The sequence below is a fragment of the Nannobrachium achirus genome (genome assembly GCF_963921795.1).
Source record: "Nannobrachium achirus genome assembly, chromosome: 12".
In the NCBI taxonomy this organism is placed as follows: Eukaryota; Metazoa; Chordata; class Actinopteri; order Myctophiformes; family Myctophidae; genus Nannobrachium; species Nannobrachium achirus.
The window spans coordinates 52,208,158-52,223,618 of NC_137832.1; the positions used below are offsets into that span (position 1 = coordinate 52,208,158).

Below are 15,461 nucleotides of genomic sequence, written 5' to 3' on the forward strand. Positions count from 1 at the left end.
TTGACCTTTAAGAAGTAGTTTGTCAGGTACATGGGAATCTTGGAGGTGTAGTGTATCTTGTACACCAGGCCCATTGCAAGATGCTGTACTCTGTCAGCTACTTTGAGCCACCCCACGCTTTCGTGGTGATGCTCGGTAAGGTGGGTCAGAGGAGGGAGACCAAGCACAACCCTAATTAGTTTGTTTTGGGCTGTTTGGAGCTTTAGCTTTAAGGCAGCTGGGGCGTCGCGATACCAGACAAGGACTCCGTAATCAATGAGGGGCCCAATAAGAGCACCTCCTAGTGTCTTTCGGGATTTAATATTGATCAGTGGGGCAACTCTTTGCAAGAAGCGAATTCGTTGATTGACTTTATTGATTACCTTGGTGGTCATTTTTTCACTGGATAGGTTAGCCTCCAGGATGCAACCCAGGTAGCAGATGTGGTTTTTTCTTTCTATCACAGTGTCACCTACTTTAATTGTGAAGTTCTCAACTAGGCTAAGTTTCTGACTAGATCCAAAGAGGATACATTCAGTTTTGCCTAGGTGAATTGAGAGTCTGTTGTCATTGAGCCAGGTGCAGATCTTGTTAAGTTCACAGTTAAGGGCCTTTTCAACCTGCAAAATGTCTCTGCCTGAGACTAGGAGAGCCGAGTCATCCGCGAACAGAAACAGATTGCAGTCACAAGCAGATGACATGTCGTTTACGTATATTAAGAACAACAGTGGTCCTAGTATACTCCCTTGAGGTACTCCACAGTTTACTGGGAGGGGGGGGGACAGGGTTCCGTTGACTTCCACCATCTGTTCCCTCCCCACCAAGTAAGAGTGCATCCATCTCACTGCTGTGCTATCAAGACCAATAGCTTTGAGTTTTTCGATCAGAATAGAATGATCGACGGTGTCAAATGCCTTCTGGAGGTCCAGCATGACCATGCCACAATATTTGCCATCGTGAATTTCACGTTTGATGTAATCATTCAAATAGATGAGGCATGTATCTGTGGAATGGGACTCTCTGAAGCCAGACTGGAACTCGTAGATCAGTTTATTCTCTTCAAGATATCTAGCCACCTGTTCATAGACAATTTTTTCCATTACCTTAGAGATGGAACTAAGGATTGAGATTGGCCTGTAGTTGCCAGGGTCAAGTTTACTGCCTTTTTTGTGCAGGGGGGTTACCTTGGCTAATTTGAAGTCCTGGGGGACATAACCCTGCTTGATAGATAGATTAATAATATGGGTAATGATTGGGGCAATGGTGGCAGCTGAGTCTATGAGAAATTTGGGGGCAATTTTATCATGGCCAGCGGCCTTGAATTGAGGTAGGGTGCGCAGTTTTTTAAACACTTCATCAGTTGACACCGTGGCAAGTTTAAAGTTGTCTTTGCATACCCCAAGGTTCCTGTAGAATTTCAAGATGTGCCTAACACCAAACAGCCCAGATGGAGCGGGCAGTTTATTGACCAGATTTTTGGCCATGGAGGTGAAGTAGATGTTGAGATTTTTGGCTACATCAAGACTATCCGTGAGGAGGGTTATGGGAGTTTGGATGGATATGTTGCTGGCTATGGATCTGAGTTTAGCACCACAGCCTAGCTGGGTTTTAAATAGCTTCCATAGGTCTCGTGGTTTGTGGATGTTTTCCTCAACTTTCTCATCCAAGTAGTTTTTTTTGGCAGAAAGGATTAAGGAGGTTGTCCGATTTCTCAGTTTATTAGCCTCTAAACTGACTATTTCTAATTTGGCTTTAAGGTGTTTATTGGGGCCTTTTTTGAGTTTGTGATTATATTTGCGTTTCTCAGAGTATTTTTTGTCTCTGAGTTTCATTGATTCACAGATTTCCGAATTCCACCATGGCTGTGAGCGGGCTTTAACCCTGACCCTACGCAAAGGAGCCACTTCGTCTAGGGTAGTGTTGAAAATGGATTTAAAGCCTAGCCAGGCTTCATCGACCTGAGTGCTAGCTAGTACTGGGGACCAGTCAGATTTCTCCAGTTTGTGGTTAAAGGCTTCGCTAGAGTAGGTTTTGAGGTTTCTAGCTTCAACTGTTTTGTGGCCGTCAGCTTTGGACTTATGTATTTTGCGGGTGCAGTAAATGATATCATGGTCGCTTAGACCACCACATTCAATAGTCCCACTCGCGGAGACTTTAGATTTGTCTGTGGTTACAATGAGATCTATGGTGGTTTGAGAGTTATCTGTAACCCTAGTTGGCTTGGTGATGAGCTGAGTGAAACCCTGTTGATTACATAGCTTATTGAACTTTTTGAATAGAGGAGCTTCTTTACGAAGCATGTCTGTGTTCCAATCGCCAATAATGTATTTTTCAACATTGTCCACCGGTGCAAGGCTCTCCTCCAGTAACTCATAGAAATCATTTTGGTCGGGCGGTCTATAGATGGCACCGATTAGTATGTTTTTAGCTTTCTTAAGAATCACTTCCACCCATACAGTTTCTAAAGAGCTGTGTTGTAGGTCAGGGCGGGGGATATACTTAATACAGTTATGAACATACATGCATACACCACCACCAAATCTGTTTCTATCATTTCGGATGACCGAGTAGTTGTCAATTTCGATCTGAGAGTCAGTGATAGAGTCATCAAGTTTGGTCTCTGAGAAGGTTAGAAAATGGACCTTACCTTCGTGAACCATATGCTTGATTTGTTCAAATTTAGCAAACAAACTGTTAATGTTTAAGTGCATAATATGAATACCTCTTTTCACAGCTGACTGTACGAAACCAAAACAAGATTCCAGCACATAAGGCAACTGAACGTTACCAGTACCACACTGTGAAACACTCGTCATACAGGTCAGAAGAATAAGCTCTCATCAGTTATGTTTCTGTTTTGATGTGCTGCTATTATTGCGTTTCACTCACAGCTGGGTGATCTTCTATGGTGTTGAATGTGCATTGCCATTCATTTCCTGTGTGGACCAGGCCTGTTGTTGTGATGGAGAGAAGAGAACTGAACAACTTAAAGTTGTGATGGATTATCATGGATATAACCTTAAATGTTTCATAGGTGCTTTCCTTGGTACTGGATGTGCATATTGCTGGTGGACAAGTTGGTTTTCATTCATTTGTATTATTATTAAACTGTTGTTACCTCCAGTCCTGATTAGTTTAGATTTTATGGTTTCATTTATTTTATCTATTGTTTTATGTTGGTCCTGTCTAAATTGAAAATAATGCTGTTGGCTTTGTTATGAGAATGATGCTTTAGTTTACATGTAGCCTTGAGACTTGACTATTAAGATGGGCCTATAGACTACAGAGACATGACTGTGACTAATTAAGATGGGCCTACAGACATGACTGTGACTTGGTCACACTACTGTGAAAAGTGAAAACTACAGGCTATATTGTGAGCTCCTTATTGGATGTAATTTATGTCTACCAGATTTACCTCTTTACTACTAGGTTGTATTGTCCAGTACAGATAATTTCAAATGTATTTCTTTCTGTAAAGTTTTCATTTGCATAATAGTTCTATTATAGTTGTTATTATCATAGTTGTTATTATAATTACGTGCTACTGAATTAACCAGATGGCAAGCTGTGCAAAAATGCATTTTGCATGCATTTTCTATGCATTTCAAGGGGTTTGACCCCCCAAAAGTCCCCCAAATTTTGGGGGGACTTTTGTCCCACATTGTCCCCCACAAACATAGTCTTTGTCCCACATCTGGTGACTTGGGATCTGGTCACCCTAGCCATGAATCCAGCCTGGCATAAGCCAGACTGATTCACTCACACATTTCCCACAGTATCTATTTTTGGGCACTAGACGCATTTCTGGTCCACGTTACACTTATAAGAACTAGATGCGTGCGCAGGTCGGTACCAAAATTAGCCAATGAAACCAGCGCTCCCCAAAACAACAGGTTTGGGGATTGGACGGAATTGATTACATGATACAGTCAGCTGTGCATTTAGTCTCAATGTTTGTAAACAAGAAACCTGTCTATAAGGAGGATGGCCCATATGAGGGCATACAGTATACTGTGACATCATGGATCTCCATATATGGGCATAAAAGGACAAGGACTAGTAATAGATACAGATATATGCCCATAAATGGCATATAGGCTACTGAGTGATGACATCTGCGATCGTGACTACTAATTGAAGCCGAGGCCGAATTGCACGAAAGAGCCCTGACAGCACATGGTTGGTTCTACAGACTCCAAATTTCGCACGCAGATAGCTCAGACCTTTGCCTACGTTCTTAGCTATGCCTCGACCCGACCCGATATGCGGTTTTCCGGAACCAACAGGAAAGGTTCGGAATCTCCATATGCGGAGTCCTGACTACTAATTGAAGTCAATGGACGCGAATCCGAATTGGCCCGAATCGCATGAAAGAGCCCTGACAGCACATGGTTGGTTCTACAGACTCCAAATTTCGCACGCAGATAGCTCAGACCTTTGCCTACGTTCTTAGCTAGGCCTCGACCCGACCCGATACACAGTTTTTCGGATCTGGCACGAAAGGTTTGGAATCTCCATATGCGGAGATGACTGACATCGGGCCGTTCCGGAGCAAGCGCTGACTCATTGTGACATCACTTCATAAAAGGCTCTGACATCACATACGCCACATGAGTCAACAAAAAATCTCTGTGAGTGTGTATGTATGTAAGTATATATACCGGTATGTATGTATGTATTGTATGTAATCCGCGTATCTTGAAAACCGTTCGTCCCACCAACTTCAAATTCAGCACGCGTGTTCCCTGCCGCAGCAGGTAGTGCAGTGCCCGGCCTCGACCCGACCCGATACGCGATTTTTCGGAACCCAGCGCAAAAAGTTTGGATTCTCCGTATGCAGAGCTGTTGTCTGACATCAGGGTCTTCCGGAATCGGCACTGTGTCTGCAGAGATCTCCACAGAAAAAGAAACAGATATATCCATATATGGGCATAAATGGACTCAGGCAAAAAGATGGTCAAAATGGATCCTATGACAACAGGTATAATGGGGTTTGCATTACACAGAATTCGGCACACGCGTTCCCCGCCGCAGCAGGGAGTGCAGTGCCCGGCGTCGACCTGACCTGATATGCGTTTATCCGGAACCAGCGCGAAAGGTCCGGAATCTCCGTATGCGGAGCTAATGTCTGACATTAGTGTTTTCCAGAACCGGCACTGTGTCTGCAGAGATCCCCATATGGGCATAAATGGACGCAGGCAGACAGATACAGATATCTACATATATGGGCATAAATGGACACAGGCAAACAGATGGTCAAAACAGGTTATGACAACAGGTATAATGGAGTTTGCATTAAAGGGTGGGGCATTCATTCCGTATTTACATCGTTCCCGAGTAGGCCGGTCCTCGACTAGACGCTCGGCCGACTGTCAGGCACTGGCAGATACAGAGATCTCCATATATGGGCATAACTTGGACGCAGTCAGACAGATATCTCCATATATGGGCATACATGGACACAGTCAAACAGATGGTCAACACGGGTTCTATGACAACAGGTATAATGGGGATTGCATTAAAGGGCGGGGCATTCATTCTCTATTTACATCGTTCCCGGGTTGGCCAGGTGGCCGACTAGACGCTCGGCCGAGCTTCTAGTCTCCATAATGGCCATAAAAGGGATAACTTAACTAAATACTGACAGATACAACAGAGATCTTCATACTGTATATGGACATATTGGTCAGATCTGCAGTGCAACGTAGATGTATCAAGCAATCATCAGGTCACACACTTTGACACAACATTGGCAACCTGGGAAGCAGTTAATACCAGACTAGCTTGTTATTATACATGTATATCAAATATAAATTCACTCAATCACTTAATCCGCAAAATGTTTGGTTAGGACATGTTTATTTATTTTCTCGGTTGAACCGGAACAGAACATATATTGTACAAATAGGAAACAAGATGTCCTTTGATTGCAGGGACTAAAACTGACTCAAAACGGAGTAAATGAGAAATAACAAACAAATAATTTTTTTTACCCAGGTAGGATGTGTAAATGATGTCAGACTTCGGTGCTCTATGATGCCATACTGACGCTAGTCTTCTTCTAAAGCAAAAATCGCATGTACGACCGCACGGCGCACGCACACGCACATCTTATTCAGACTGCCCAGACAGATACAGAACAGTATTTAGCCAACCTTTTTGCATTTATCTAGCCACACGCACACCCACACACACACTCAGGCGATGTCTGTGGCCTCTATGAGCGTGGTGTAGTTTCCTTCATTGGCCTCCTTGCTGTAGACCACTGTAGGGACATCTGCCTTTCTTCTCATCTGGCACAGGATGACAACACCCAGCCCTGTAGGCACCATCTAGAGGGAGTGGAGAGATACATAAATATACTGTATATCAGGGGTAGGCAACCTTAGGCGGCTTTGGCAATGTAAACGTCTTTTTTCTCATGCCAATAAAGCTCATTTGAATTGAAATTTTCTTAGTTCGAACTGATTACTCTGACTGGGGACAGAGTCTGGGAGATGGAGGGTGGGTTATGCTCTGAGTCTAATGATCACTCATTACATCCTGAAAGAAAGGGTTAGGGTTAAAATAATAATAATAATAATTCTAGGCTTAAATCAAAGGTTTCATGGTTGTGATTCACCAGAATCCTGGATGGCTTGATGCTAGGCTTAAAATAATTGACATGAATATTTTTGTAAATCTCTATGGGAAAAATGAATGGCCGATTTGTTGGTGGCGCCAGTAAACCACAGTACCACACCCGCTGCTATAATGCCCTGTATCGATCGATTGCTGCCTGCCGTCACTAACCTCGTTCCCAGGCTTTTCTCCTCTCGGGAATAGAAACGTCTGAGGGTGAGCTCCCAAACGTCTGGTAAAGCAGCTGCACCTGATACATGCGTCATGAGAACCACGTATGACTTAAGCCCAGTCAACATGGAGCACGGTGTTAGCCATAGACTCACTGATATGGTCTTTCTAATGTGTGAGGAGACCTTCATTTTTCAATGAGAAATAAATCAATCAATCCAGCAACGGCTACAGATAATTGTGACTAGGGGGGCTATGGGGGGCTGGCCTTTTTATAGCGGGGGAATTTTGGCAACTAACAATAATGAATAATGCTAATATGAAAAACGCGATTCTCTCGCTTAGGGTATTGATAACTGAACAGACCAGATCATTGGCAGATGCCAGCTCCAAATCTGTGGACTGTAGGTGATCGGATAGGGTTTGTGTGAGGCTGAAGACGCTTTCCAGCATAGTGACATGCAGAAACAAAATGTCCATAGTATGGTTTACATAGAAGTTAGTCAGTTGTCTTTCACATATTCATATATATTGCATTCATTTATTCCATAAATATTTTTCATCACAATTGTGCTTGTGGGGAGGGGGGCTTAGGGGGGGGGGCTAGTCCTTCACTAACTTATCTGTTAGGTTAAAATGACCAGTGTCCACCTGTAAGTGCACTGTGCATTTAATCCAGTAAGCCTACTTGGTTTTAATAAATGAACCCAGTACATTTTACTGGGTTCAAACTGACACAAAATATTGATTTATACATTCTGATCTTTTTGAAAAATAGGAATATAGGCCTTCTCTCTTATACAGGCTTCCTTCCAATAAAAGCCTGGTGCCCGCTACTCTTGAGACAAATAAAAGCCCGGGTTTCTATAAGAGAATAAATTCCAAATGATTATCAAAGTATTCTGACTGAGGCACCCCTGGACTTGTGTCACTGGACCAACCACTTTGAGAAACACTGATGTAGACAGACACATTTGTGCATTCCATACCCAGAGCAGCATGATTCCCAGTAATATTGCTATGGTAATATTAAAGACCAGAGCCACGGTTGAGATCAGGATCGGAAGGCATGGCTGAAAAAAGAAGAAAGACATTACAATGACACTTGGGCGTTCAGCAGTGATGGGCAAGCTACTTGTAAAATGTATTAAGCTACACTGCTAGTTAATCTTCATTAAATATAGCTCAACTAAATGGAAGCTATCCCCTGAGAAATGTAGCAAGCTACACTACAAGCTACACAGCAAAAGCAACTAACAACATTGACACTATTTCTTTTTTAACCAACTTCGTGATCAAGAACAACTTTCCACCAAATAAATAGGCAGGCAAGAAATGCTCAGTTCAAATGTTTATTATAAAACAAACAGGACACATGACTGCTGTCTTTTTATGTCGTCCTTTGTGTCAAATTAAATGTGTACCTTTTCAGGTGGTGACCCCCAAAAATAATCGTATTTGAACTGGGGACCCCCTACCCTGAGAAGCACTTGGAATGTAGGAGTTGAGGCATTACATTTTGTTTGACTCTGTTCCACCAATAAATATTGTAAAAATGGCAGATCTACAAGCTCAAAATGCCTCGCAATGCAAGGCGTTGTGATCTTGTAGATTTCCTTTTTTTCTCTTTCCGATATTATTTGTCAATTTGAACACCAGTTTTTATAGTATAGTTTGTTGATAACTTTTGATGCAGTAATAGTCCTTTTCTTTTCTTACTTGTAGTTAGTGACAAATAAAACCTTCTTGATTGTCGAGTAGCCTACAGCAAGTATGTAAGCCTACATGTAGGCTTTTAGCCTGAGAAAGGGAGAGATAAGGGAGTGGATCTCCCCAGCCCACTGGGTGGGGGAGTTAGTGTGGTTTTGGTGATGTGGAAAGAAGATGTTTATTATGACACTTCTCAGGAACTGCAAGCAGTGTCAGTTTTGGTTCCTACTGTAGCTGGTTGGTTTTGTGGTTTCATGAAAAAGAAGAATAAAAAATTGAAGTGAAACATTCTCTCACACCAGGCAGGGAGAAGGATAAATGGAGAAAAAGCATGCATGAACTTTTCTTGTACCTTGTGCTGTTATTTTTTTCATTGACATCTACTGCCATTGGTCTGGGCTATGTGGACAAACTCAAATGACACTGTATTTTTGACCGAATACCTAGAGACGACAATATTTTATGTTGTGATAACTTTTGTTTTAAATAGCGAATAGCTATATTCACTATACTCACATATTATTTCAATGATATCATGATTTTCATATATATATAATTTTCTCAGCCTTACTTATTAAAAGCCTTGTTCCTCAGTGTTTGTGTACGGCCGGATAGTTCACCCCCAAAATGACTTTTTTCTACTCACCCCATGGCGACTTGAATTCATGGATATTCTTTTGTTTTTGTTTGCTTACAAATTTGGATCCCTGCTTGTAGACTGTAGTATATTTTAACTATTTGTTTCTATTTGAAAAGCGGTATCTCGTCAAAAAGTCCATGTGTTTTTCCTGTACCTCCTTATAAATCATGATGGGCTGGTGATATGTACCCTGCTGAGACAGGCTGCTGTACTTAGGGGCCACCACCTGCAACCAAGCAGAAAGAAAGAAAGAAAGAAAGAAAGATTACTTAATCAAAACACAAAAAAGCTAAAGAAATAGCCTTCTTTATCACTTCACTTCTTAGTCTGGCCAAGCAGTGGTTCTTAAACATTTTTTACGCTTGTTATTATTTCTTTTTTTACATTTATGTCAAATATGTAAATCCTTCCTCCTAAAAGATGCCGAAAACTTAAGAGAATATCTTTTTCCATTAGGACAGATTGAAAATAACCTTTATACCTTAACTTAAACCCCAGCATCGCATGGCGCCGCATGGCCTAAACCAGCAAACAGCAGAAGAAGAGGTGTCGCTTAGTTTTGGTCCCCCCTGTTTGTTTCCCCAATCCCTATTTAAATGCTCGAGAAGTGTAGTCTTGCCAGTCGCTGCGAGTTGGACTAAAAGATGGATATATCAAACAAAATTTAATGTTCAAAAAATAAGCAAAACTACGTCGCATCAAGGGTTTTATTGGGTAGGCCCTAAGATTATCTCCTTGAGCTCTGAGAATTGTTTTGGGTTAAAACTGATACAAGTGAAGTCTGTCTGATGACTACAAAATTACGTAGGCTGATTCCGCTCCTGACCGGTTCAGAAACCTGAAATTGGAAGTGATCCCAGGCTATAGACTGAGAAGTAGAGAGATAAAAAAAAAAGGTCCACTGAATGGGGCAAATCAGTCTGGATTCCAGGCTACAAAAGGAAGGGACATCAAGGTGCATTTTCCGTGTGGTTAGAGTGTCTGCCCTGAGACTGGGAGTACGGGTTCGATCCCTGGCCGGTTCATACCAAAGACTCTGAAAAATGGGACCCATTGCCTCCCTGCTTGGCACTCAGCATCAAGGGTTGGACTGGGGGTAAGACCCTGCAACATCATGTCCAGGGGATGTACAGTACTTGTACAAGCTGCCTCACGCTACTGAAACAGGAGATAGACTCCTGCCCTATGGGCCTCATGGCTTGGCAAGGCTTACTGCACTTTTTGTGGATTGGTGTTGGACACTCACACATTGGCTCAGGTCCCCCTCGGTGCAGTGGCAGGACGTAGGGATGTCGTAGCCCCAGTCCTCGTAACCCCTCACCAGTCCACAGCACCTAAACTGAGTGGCACACAGGGACAAAGTAGAATGTCAAGAATCAGGACAGATATAGGCCTACTATCATATAATGTGGCCACATTAATCAAAGAATCAAGAAGCTTACTCAGTCGCACAACTGAGCTGTGCAAAACAGTGAAAGGACATCTACTGTACTAAGCAACACGTTTGTAGATCTGCTATTTTAACAATTTTGTGAATCTTCTTCATGAAATCTTTTGGGAAAGGTTTCATATAATGGCTACATCATAATGTCATTCACATTGGTTAAAGTACATGGCCAAAATATCAGTTGATTATCTCATAAAATTATTTGCACCCAAATGCCAACCTACATTCTGCTGCCAGGGATCCATTACAGCTCGGCTGGCTTCACTGAGCGGCATCATGTCCTCAAGTGCCCTTTTGAAATGCTCATTGAACTGCGGGGGGGAATATTTCAAAGTTTACCGTATTCACCGAATCCTTAAGGCCCAACAATACATTGAGGCACAATCAAAATTGTGTGTGTGTGTGTGTGTGTGTGTGTGTGTGTGTGTGTGTGTGTGTGTGTGTGTGTGTGTGTGTGTGTGTGTGTGTGTGTGTGTGTGTGTGTGTGTGTGTGTGTGTCAAGTATGTATTGTACCTGGTGTCCTTCTGCAAGCAGTATCATGAGTATCACAAACCAGATGAAACTGATCAGGGCCATTACGACTGTAAACTATTGCATGCATGCACACGCACGCAGGCAGGCAGGCAGGCAGGCAGGCACGTACGCACGCACGCACGCACGCACGCACGCACGCACGCACGCACGCACGCACGCACGCACACACACACACACACACACACACACACACACACACACACACACACACACAGACAAAAGTATTGAAAATTGGAAATACTCAAGTAAAGTGAAATTGCCTAGAATTGTACTTCCACCACTGAGAAAACGTATGTTTGTTACTTACAAGTACAAGAGCCCATTTCTTGTCTTTGCAGACACCATACAAGCCGAGGATGGACAACAGAAGGGCTATGATGCCCAGGGCGTAGAAAATTGATATCCCGAAGATGAGTTCCAACTCGTCCATCTGGGGGAGAGAGGTGGAATTTAATTTTCTTTAATCTAACTTAACCCTCGCTTGCTCAGCGAAGTGTTAGGGTTATTTTTTGATTTCTTGGCTTGCCAACCGTAGATCATTGTTACATCATTGGCAAAGGTAACTACACAACCCAAACCTCTACCAAAGTGTGAGACAACCAGGTGTAAATAAATAAACAGAGTTAAAATAGTAAAAGGTGCTACTGGATCAGACAGGATAAGACATCAGATAAAAATAATTAGAGATCCGGGCACTTGAGTTAAAATGTGGTTGACACCAAAATGTTTCGACCAAAGTGGTCTTCTTCATCAGGGCTCAGCCTTTTTTTTCCCTCTAGGCCAAAGGTCTTCAACAGGGGTAACAAGAACTCTTCACACTTTCAGAAGTTGCCTCCAGTTGTTGAGTGGGAGGTGGGCCGACTACTGAGTCGATAGCCTGGAATAGGACCCTGGGATATGTGACTATTGGATGTGACTAACGAAAAATAAGACCTTCTTGCGCCTTGAAAGCATTCTGATAGGCAGCCATGCTCTCTCTGAGTGTTTTTTTTTTTTTATATATATATATATTTTTTATATATAATTTTTATACCTTTATTGACAGACAGGAAGTGCGGGGAGAGACATGCAGCAAACCTGGGTTGGGCTAGGGAATTGAACCAGCGACCTGCCGCAGGCCACACAAAACCTTATGTATACTGTATGTGCCTAGACCAGTCAGGGCACACAGAGTATGTTTTAACTCTAGTGCCGGGATCTACCTTTCTCTACTAAAGTGTTCTTGCCCTTTAAGGGTTTTGCTGGTTGTGGTCGGAGGTTGGTCAAGGGATGGAGAGAAGCAGAAACATCCAGTTGAGATTCTCAGTTATAGTAGCCAGTAGTCAGTTCCACTTATGTACAATATGTCTTATGGCAGTTCCTTGAGAAACCCATAGAAATATTAAGGAAGTGAAAGTTCGCTTTGACGAATGCTCTGCTCAACTGTTTGGCTCAGCCAAGGTGTTTTCTTTTTTTCCCCCTTTGTGTGTGCATGCGTGCGTGCGCACGTGTTTTTGTGGCCTGCCTTTTTTGCGTGTGTGCGCTGTGCGTGCGTGTTTTTGTGGCCTGCCTTTTCGAGAGAAGAAAAGAAAAAGGAACAATGTGCCATGTACGACAGAGTTCTGTTTTCACTATCACCAGGACAAATGTGTAGACACACATGTGGTTGGGCACCACTCCCTCGGTGACTGGTGATTGCTGATGTCAATGCTTTTCCTGTTTAATATCTCTACAGCAGTGGCTTTCAAAACCGTTTCACATCTAGGACCGCCAAATTAATGGGCATTTGGCCTCAGAACCCCATTCTGAAAAGATGTTTGTGCCAGGGACCCCCACACAAGATTTGTGTAAAATAAACAGAAATATATACTGTATTTCAACCTTTTAAAGCCAACAGTTACAGTATGAGCTTGTAGATTGTCTATTTTCAAATAGGCTTAGCTGATGTATGGCTAAAATGGTTGAACTGATTTTGGTTATGAACAAATGTTGCTGGGGACCTCTGACTGATGGTAGGTGTGGCGCTCCACCTCAGCAATCCATCTCCCAGGGTTTTAGTGCATTGTAATGGGGACAGATTTCTGTGTGTTACTGTCTGATACAGATTATAAGCCACTCCTGACCTACTTGTTATACACCGCTGTTTCTGGCTATTAGGGGGAGCTTTAATTCAGAATTCATTCTAAACTTCGCTGAAAACACTTTACTGCAACTTCACACGTGATGACTGCTGATCAATATTAAGGGTATATTTGAAGCAGTCTAGCTCATAATCTGAGAGAGAGAGAGAGAGAGAGAGAGAGAGAGAGAGAGAGAGAGAGAGAGAGACTTATACCTTTCCAGCACTGTGGTGGTATCCATGTGTAAACAAAGTGTATGCCAACAGCAAAACGCTGATAACCTGCAATAACAACAACAACAAAAATGGTTTTAGGTGTCAGGTGGTCTTATCCTATAGGCCAGGGGTTTTCAAAGTGGGTGACGGGGCACCTTTGGGGTGCCGCGACAGCAGTCCAGGGGTGCTGCGAGATCATTTGATAATATTTGAAATGTATTTGGACATTTAAAATATATTTAGTATCATTTTAAACTTGAAGTACAAAGTTATTTTCAGTCAGTTCTAACCAAAATTGCTATTATCACAAAGTTTTCTTCACAACATAATCACTAAAATATCGTCACTGTCGGGCAGAAACCTTGTATTTCCAAGTTACAAGACCGTCGCACAAAACTAGTGAAAACAGCCGATCTACAAGCACACAACGCCTTGCGATTAGTACATATTTTAGATGATAAATACAAAATGAACGGTTTTGGACATACAAGGTTTCCACCCGACAACGACGATATGCTATAAATATAAGGTGCTGAGGGTGAAAATACTGTAATGACTTATTAGTCAGGCAGACATTTTCTTTATCACTATATAAAGCCAATTCTGGTCTAGTCCAGAGGGTTTAAAGGACAACTTAGTTTTTTTTCAACAAGGATTCATATTTTAGAGATTTCGATTTCAGTGGGTGGGGGCATGCGTAGGCTGCAAGTGGCTAAATATGTATTTTTAGACACAATAAGCTGGCGATTTCTTTATTACTATCTACAGTAACACCTGCCCCCATAAGTCACATCTGACCATGAAAGATTGTGGTGCATCTTAGGAATGGGCTTATTGTGTCTAAAAAGACATATTTAGCCACTTGTACGCATGCCTCCATGCACCCACTGAAATCAAAATCATTAAAATCGCTAAAATGATAGAAAGCAGTAAATGAAAACATTTTAACACTCATCTTTTCTTTTCTCTAATTAAAATCTAAAATATGAACCCTTGTTGTAAAAAAAAACTAAATTGTCCTTGATTCAATTGTTAAATTGTGATATATTATCAAACATATTATCGTGTCAGTCAGTCGTGTTGAAACCTCATGATATTTGAATCCTGAAAATTATATTCAAAAATATAGCAAAATGAGCAGATCTACAAGCTCAAAAGTAGTAGTAGGAGTTGAAATGTGGATGAAATATCAGATATAGATCTGCTGTCCGAAAATTCTGCCCAATGAGTACTTTTATATATATATTATGTATATAATATTGATGCTAATACTTTTGTACTTTGACTTAAGTAAGAATTTGAATACAGGATTTTACTTGTAACCAAGTATTTTGAGGTATTACTACTTTTAATTAAAATACTCCACCATTGGTGGCGCACAACAAACTACAGAAGACCACTTACCCCGAATAAACCTGTGAAGATAATAAAGCCTCTTTTCAGACAGGCGTTCACTTTCCCCATGATTTCTTTCACACACTCAGGACAACAGTTTACAACAACTTGATATCCTCAGTAAAATAATCAATTCTGACTATGAAAATGTGATGCTTTATAAGGAATGGCCTCTGCTTCCTGGCAGAGGGAGGGGGGGAGGGAGGAGGTTTGTAGAAAGAGGGAAGGAACCCAGTCTGCCCTGTGTTTGGGGGCGTGTGAGTGATGTGCCTGGACGTGGCCTTTCAATAGGCTCTATGTGGGCCACGTTCATTCTAAGTGGGGACCCTGAGGTGTTACTTAAGCCCCTTTTCGACTGCAGTTTTAGCACCACACCACACCGCACCGCACCACATAAAAATATCTACATTTTCCATTACAAAAAAGTACCCCTATCGGTAAGAAACAAATTGACCCTTTTAACTGTGATTATAATACAATATAAATTTGTATTACAACTATGCTAATTATAATGCACTGTAATGGATTATAACTGTGATTATAATACATTATAAAGTATTAATGTATTACTATGATAATTATAATACACTATAATAGATTATAATAGTGGTTATAACACAATAGAATCTATTATCATGTATTACAA

At 41.8% G+C, this 15,461-nt stretch overlaps 1 protein-coding gene across 1 annotated transcript; it reads right to left on the reverse strand.

Moving 5' to 3' along the window:
* Window positions 1–5,857: 5,857 nt before the first annotated feature.
* LOC308295805 (tetraspanin-8-like) lies at window positions 5,858–14,930 on the reverse strand. Its single transcript, XM_080738853.1, has 9 exons — window positions 14,825–14,930; window positions 13,421–13,486; window positions 11,414–11,536; window positions 11,086–11,160; window positions 10,796–10,882; window positions 10,371–10,463; window positions 9,279–9,350; window positions 7,764–7,847; window positions 5,858–6,314 (listed from the first exon to the last, which is right to left on the reverse strand). The coding sequence occupies exons 1-9, from the start codon at window positions 14,882–14,884 to the stop codon at window positions 6,180–6,182; spliced, it is 795 nt and encodes a 264-aa protein (XP_080594979.1). The 5' UTR covers window positions 14,885–14,930; the 3' UTR covers window positions 5,858–6,179.
* Window positions 14,931–15,461: the final 531 nt, after the last annotated feature.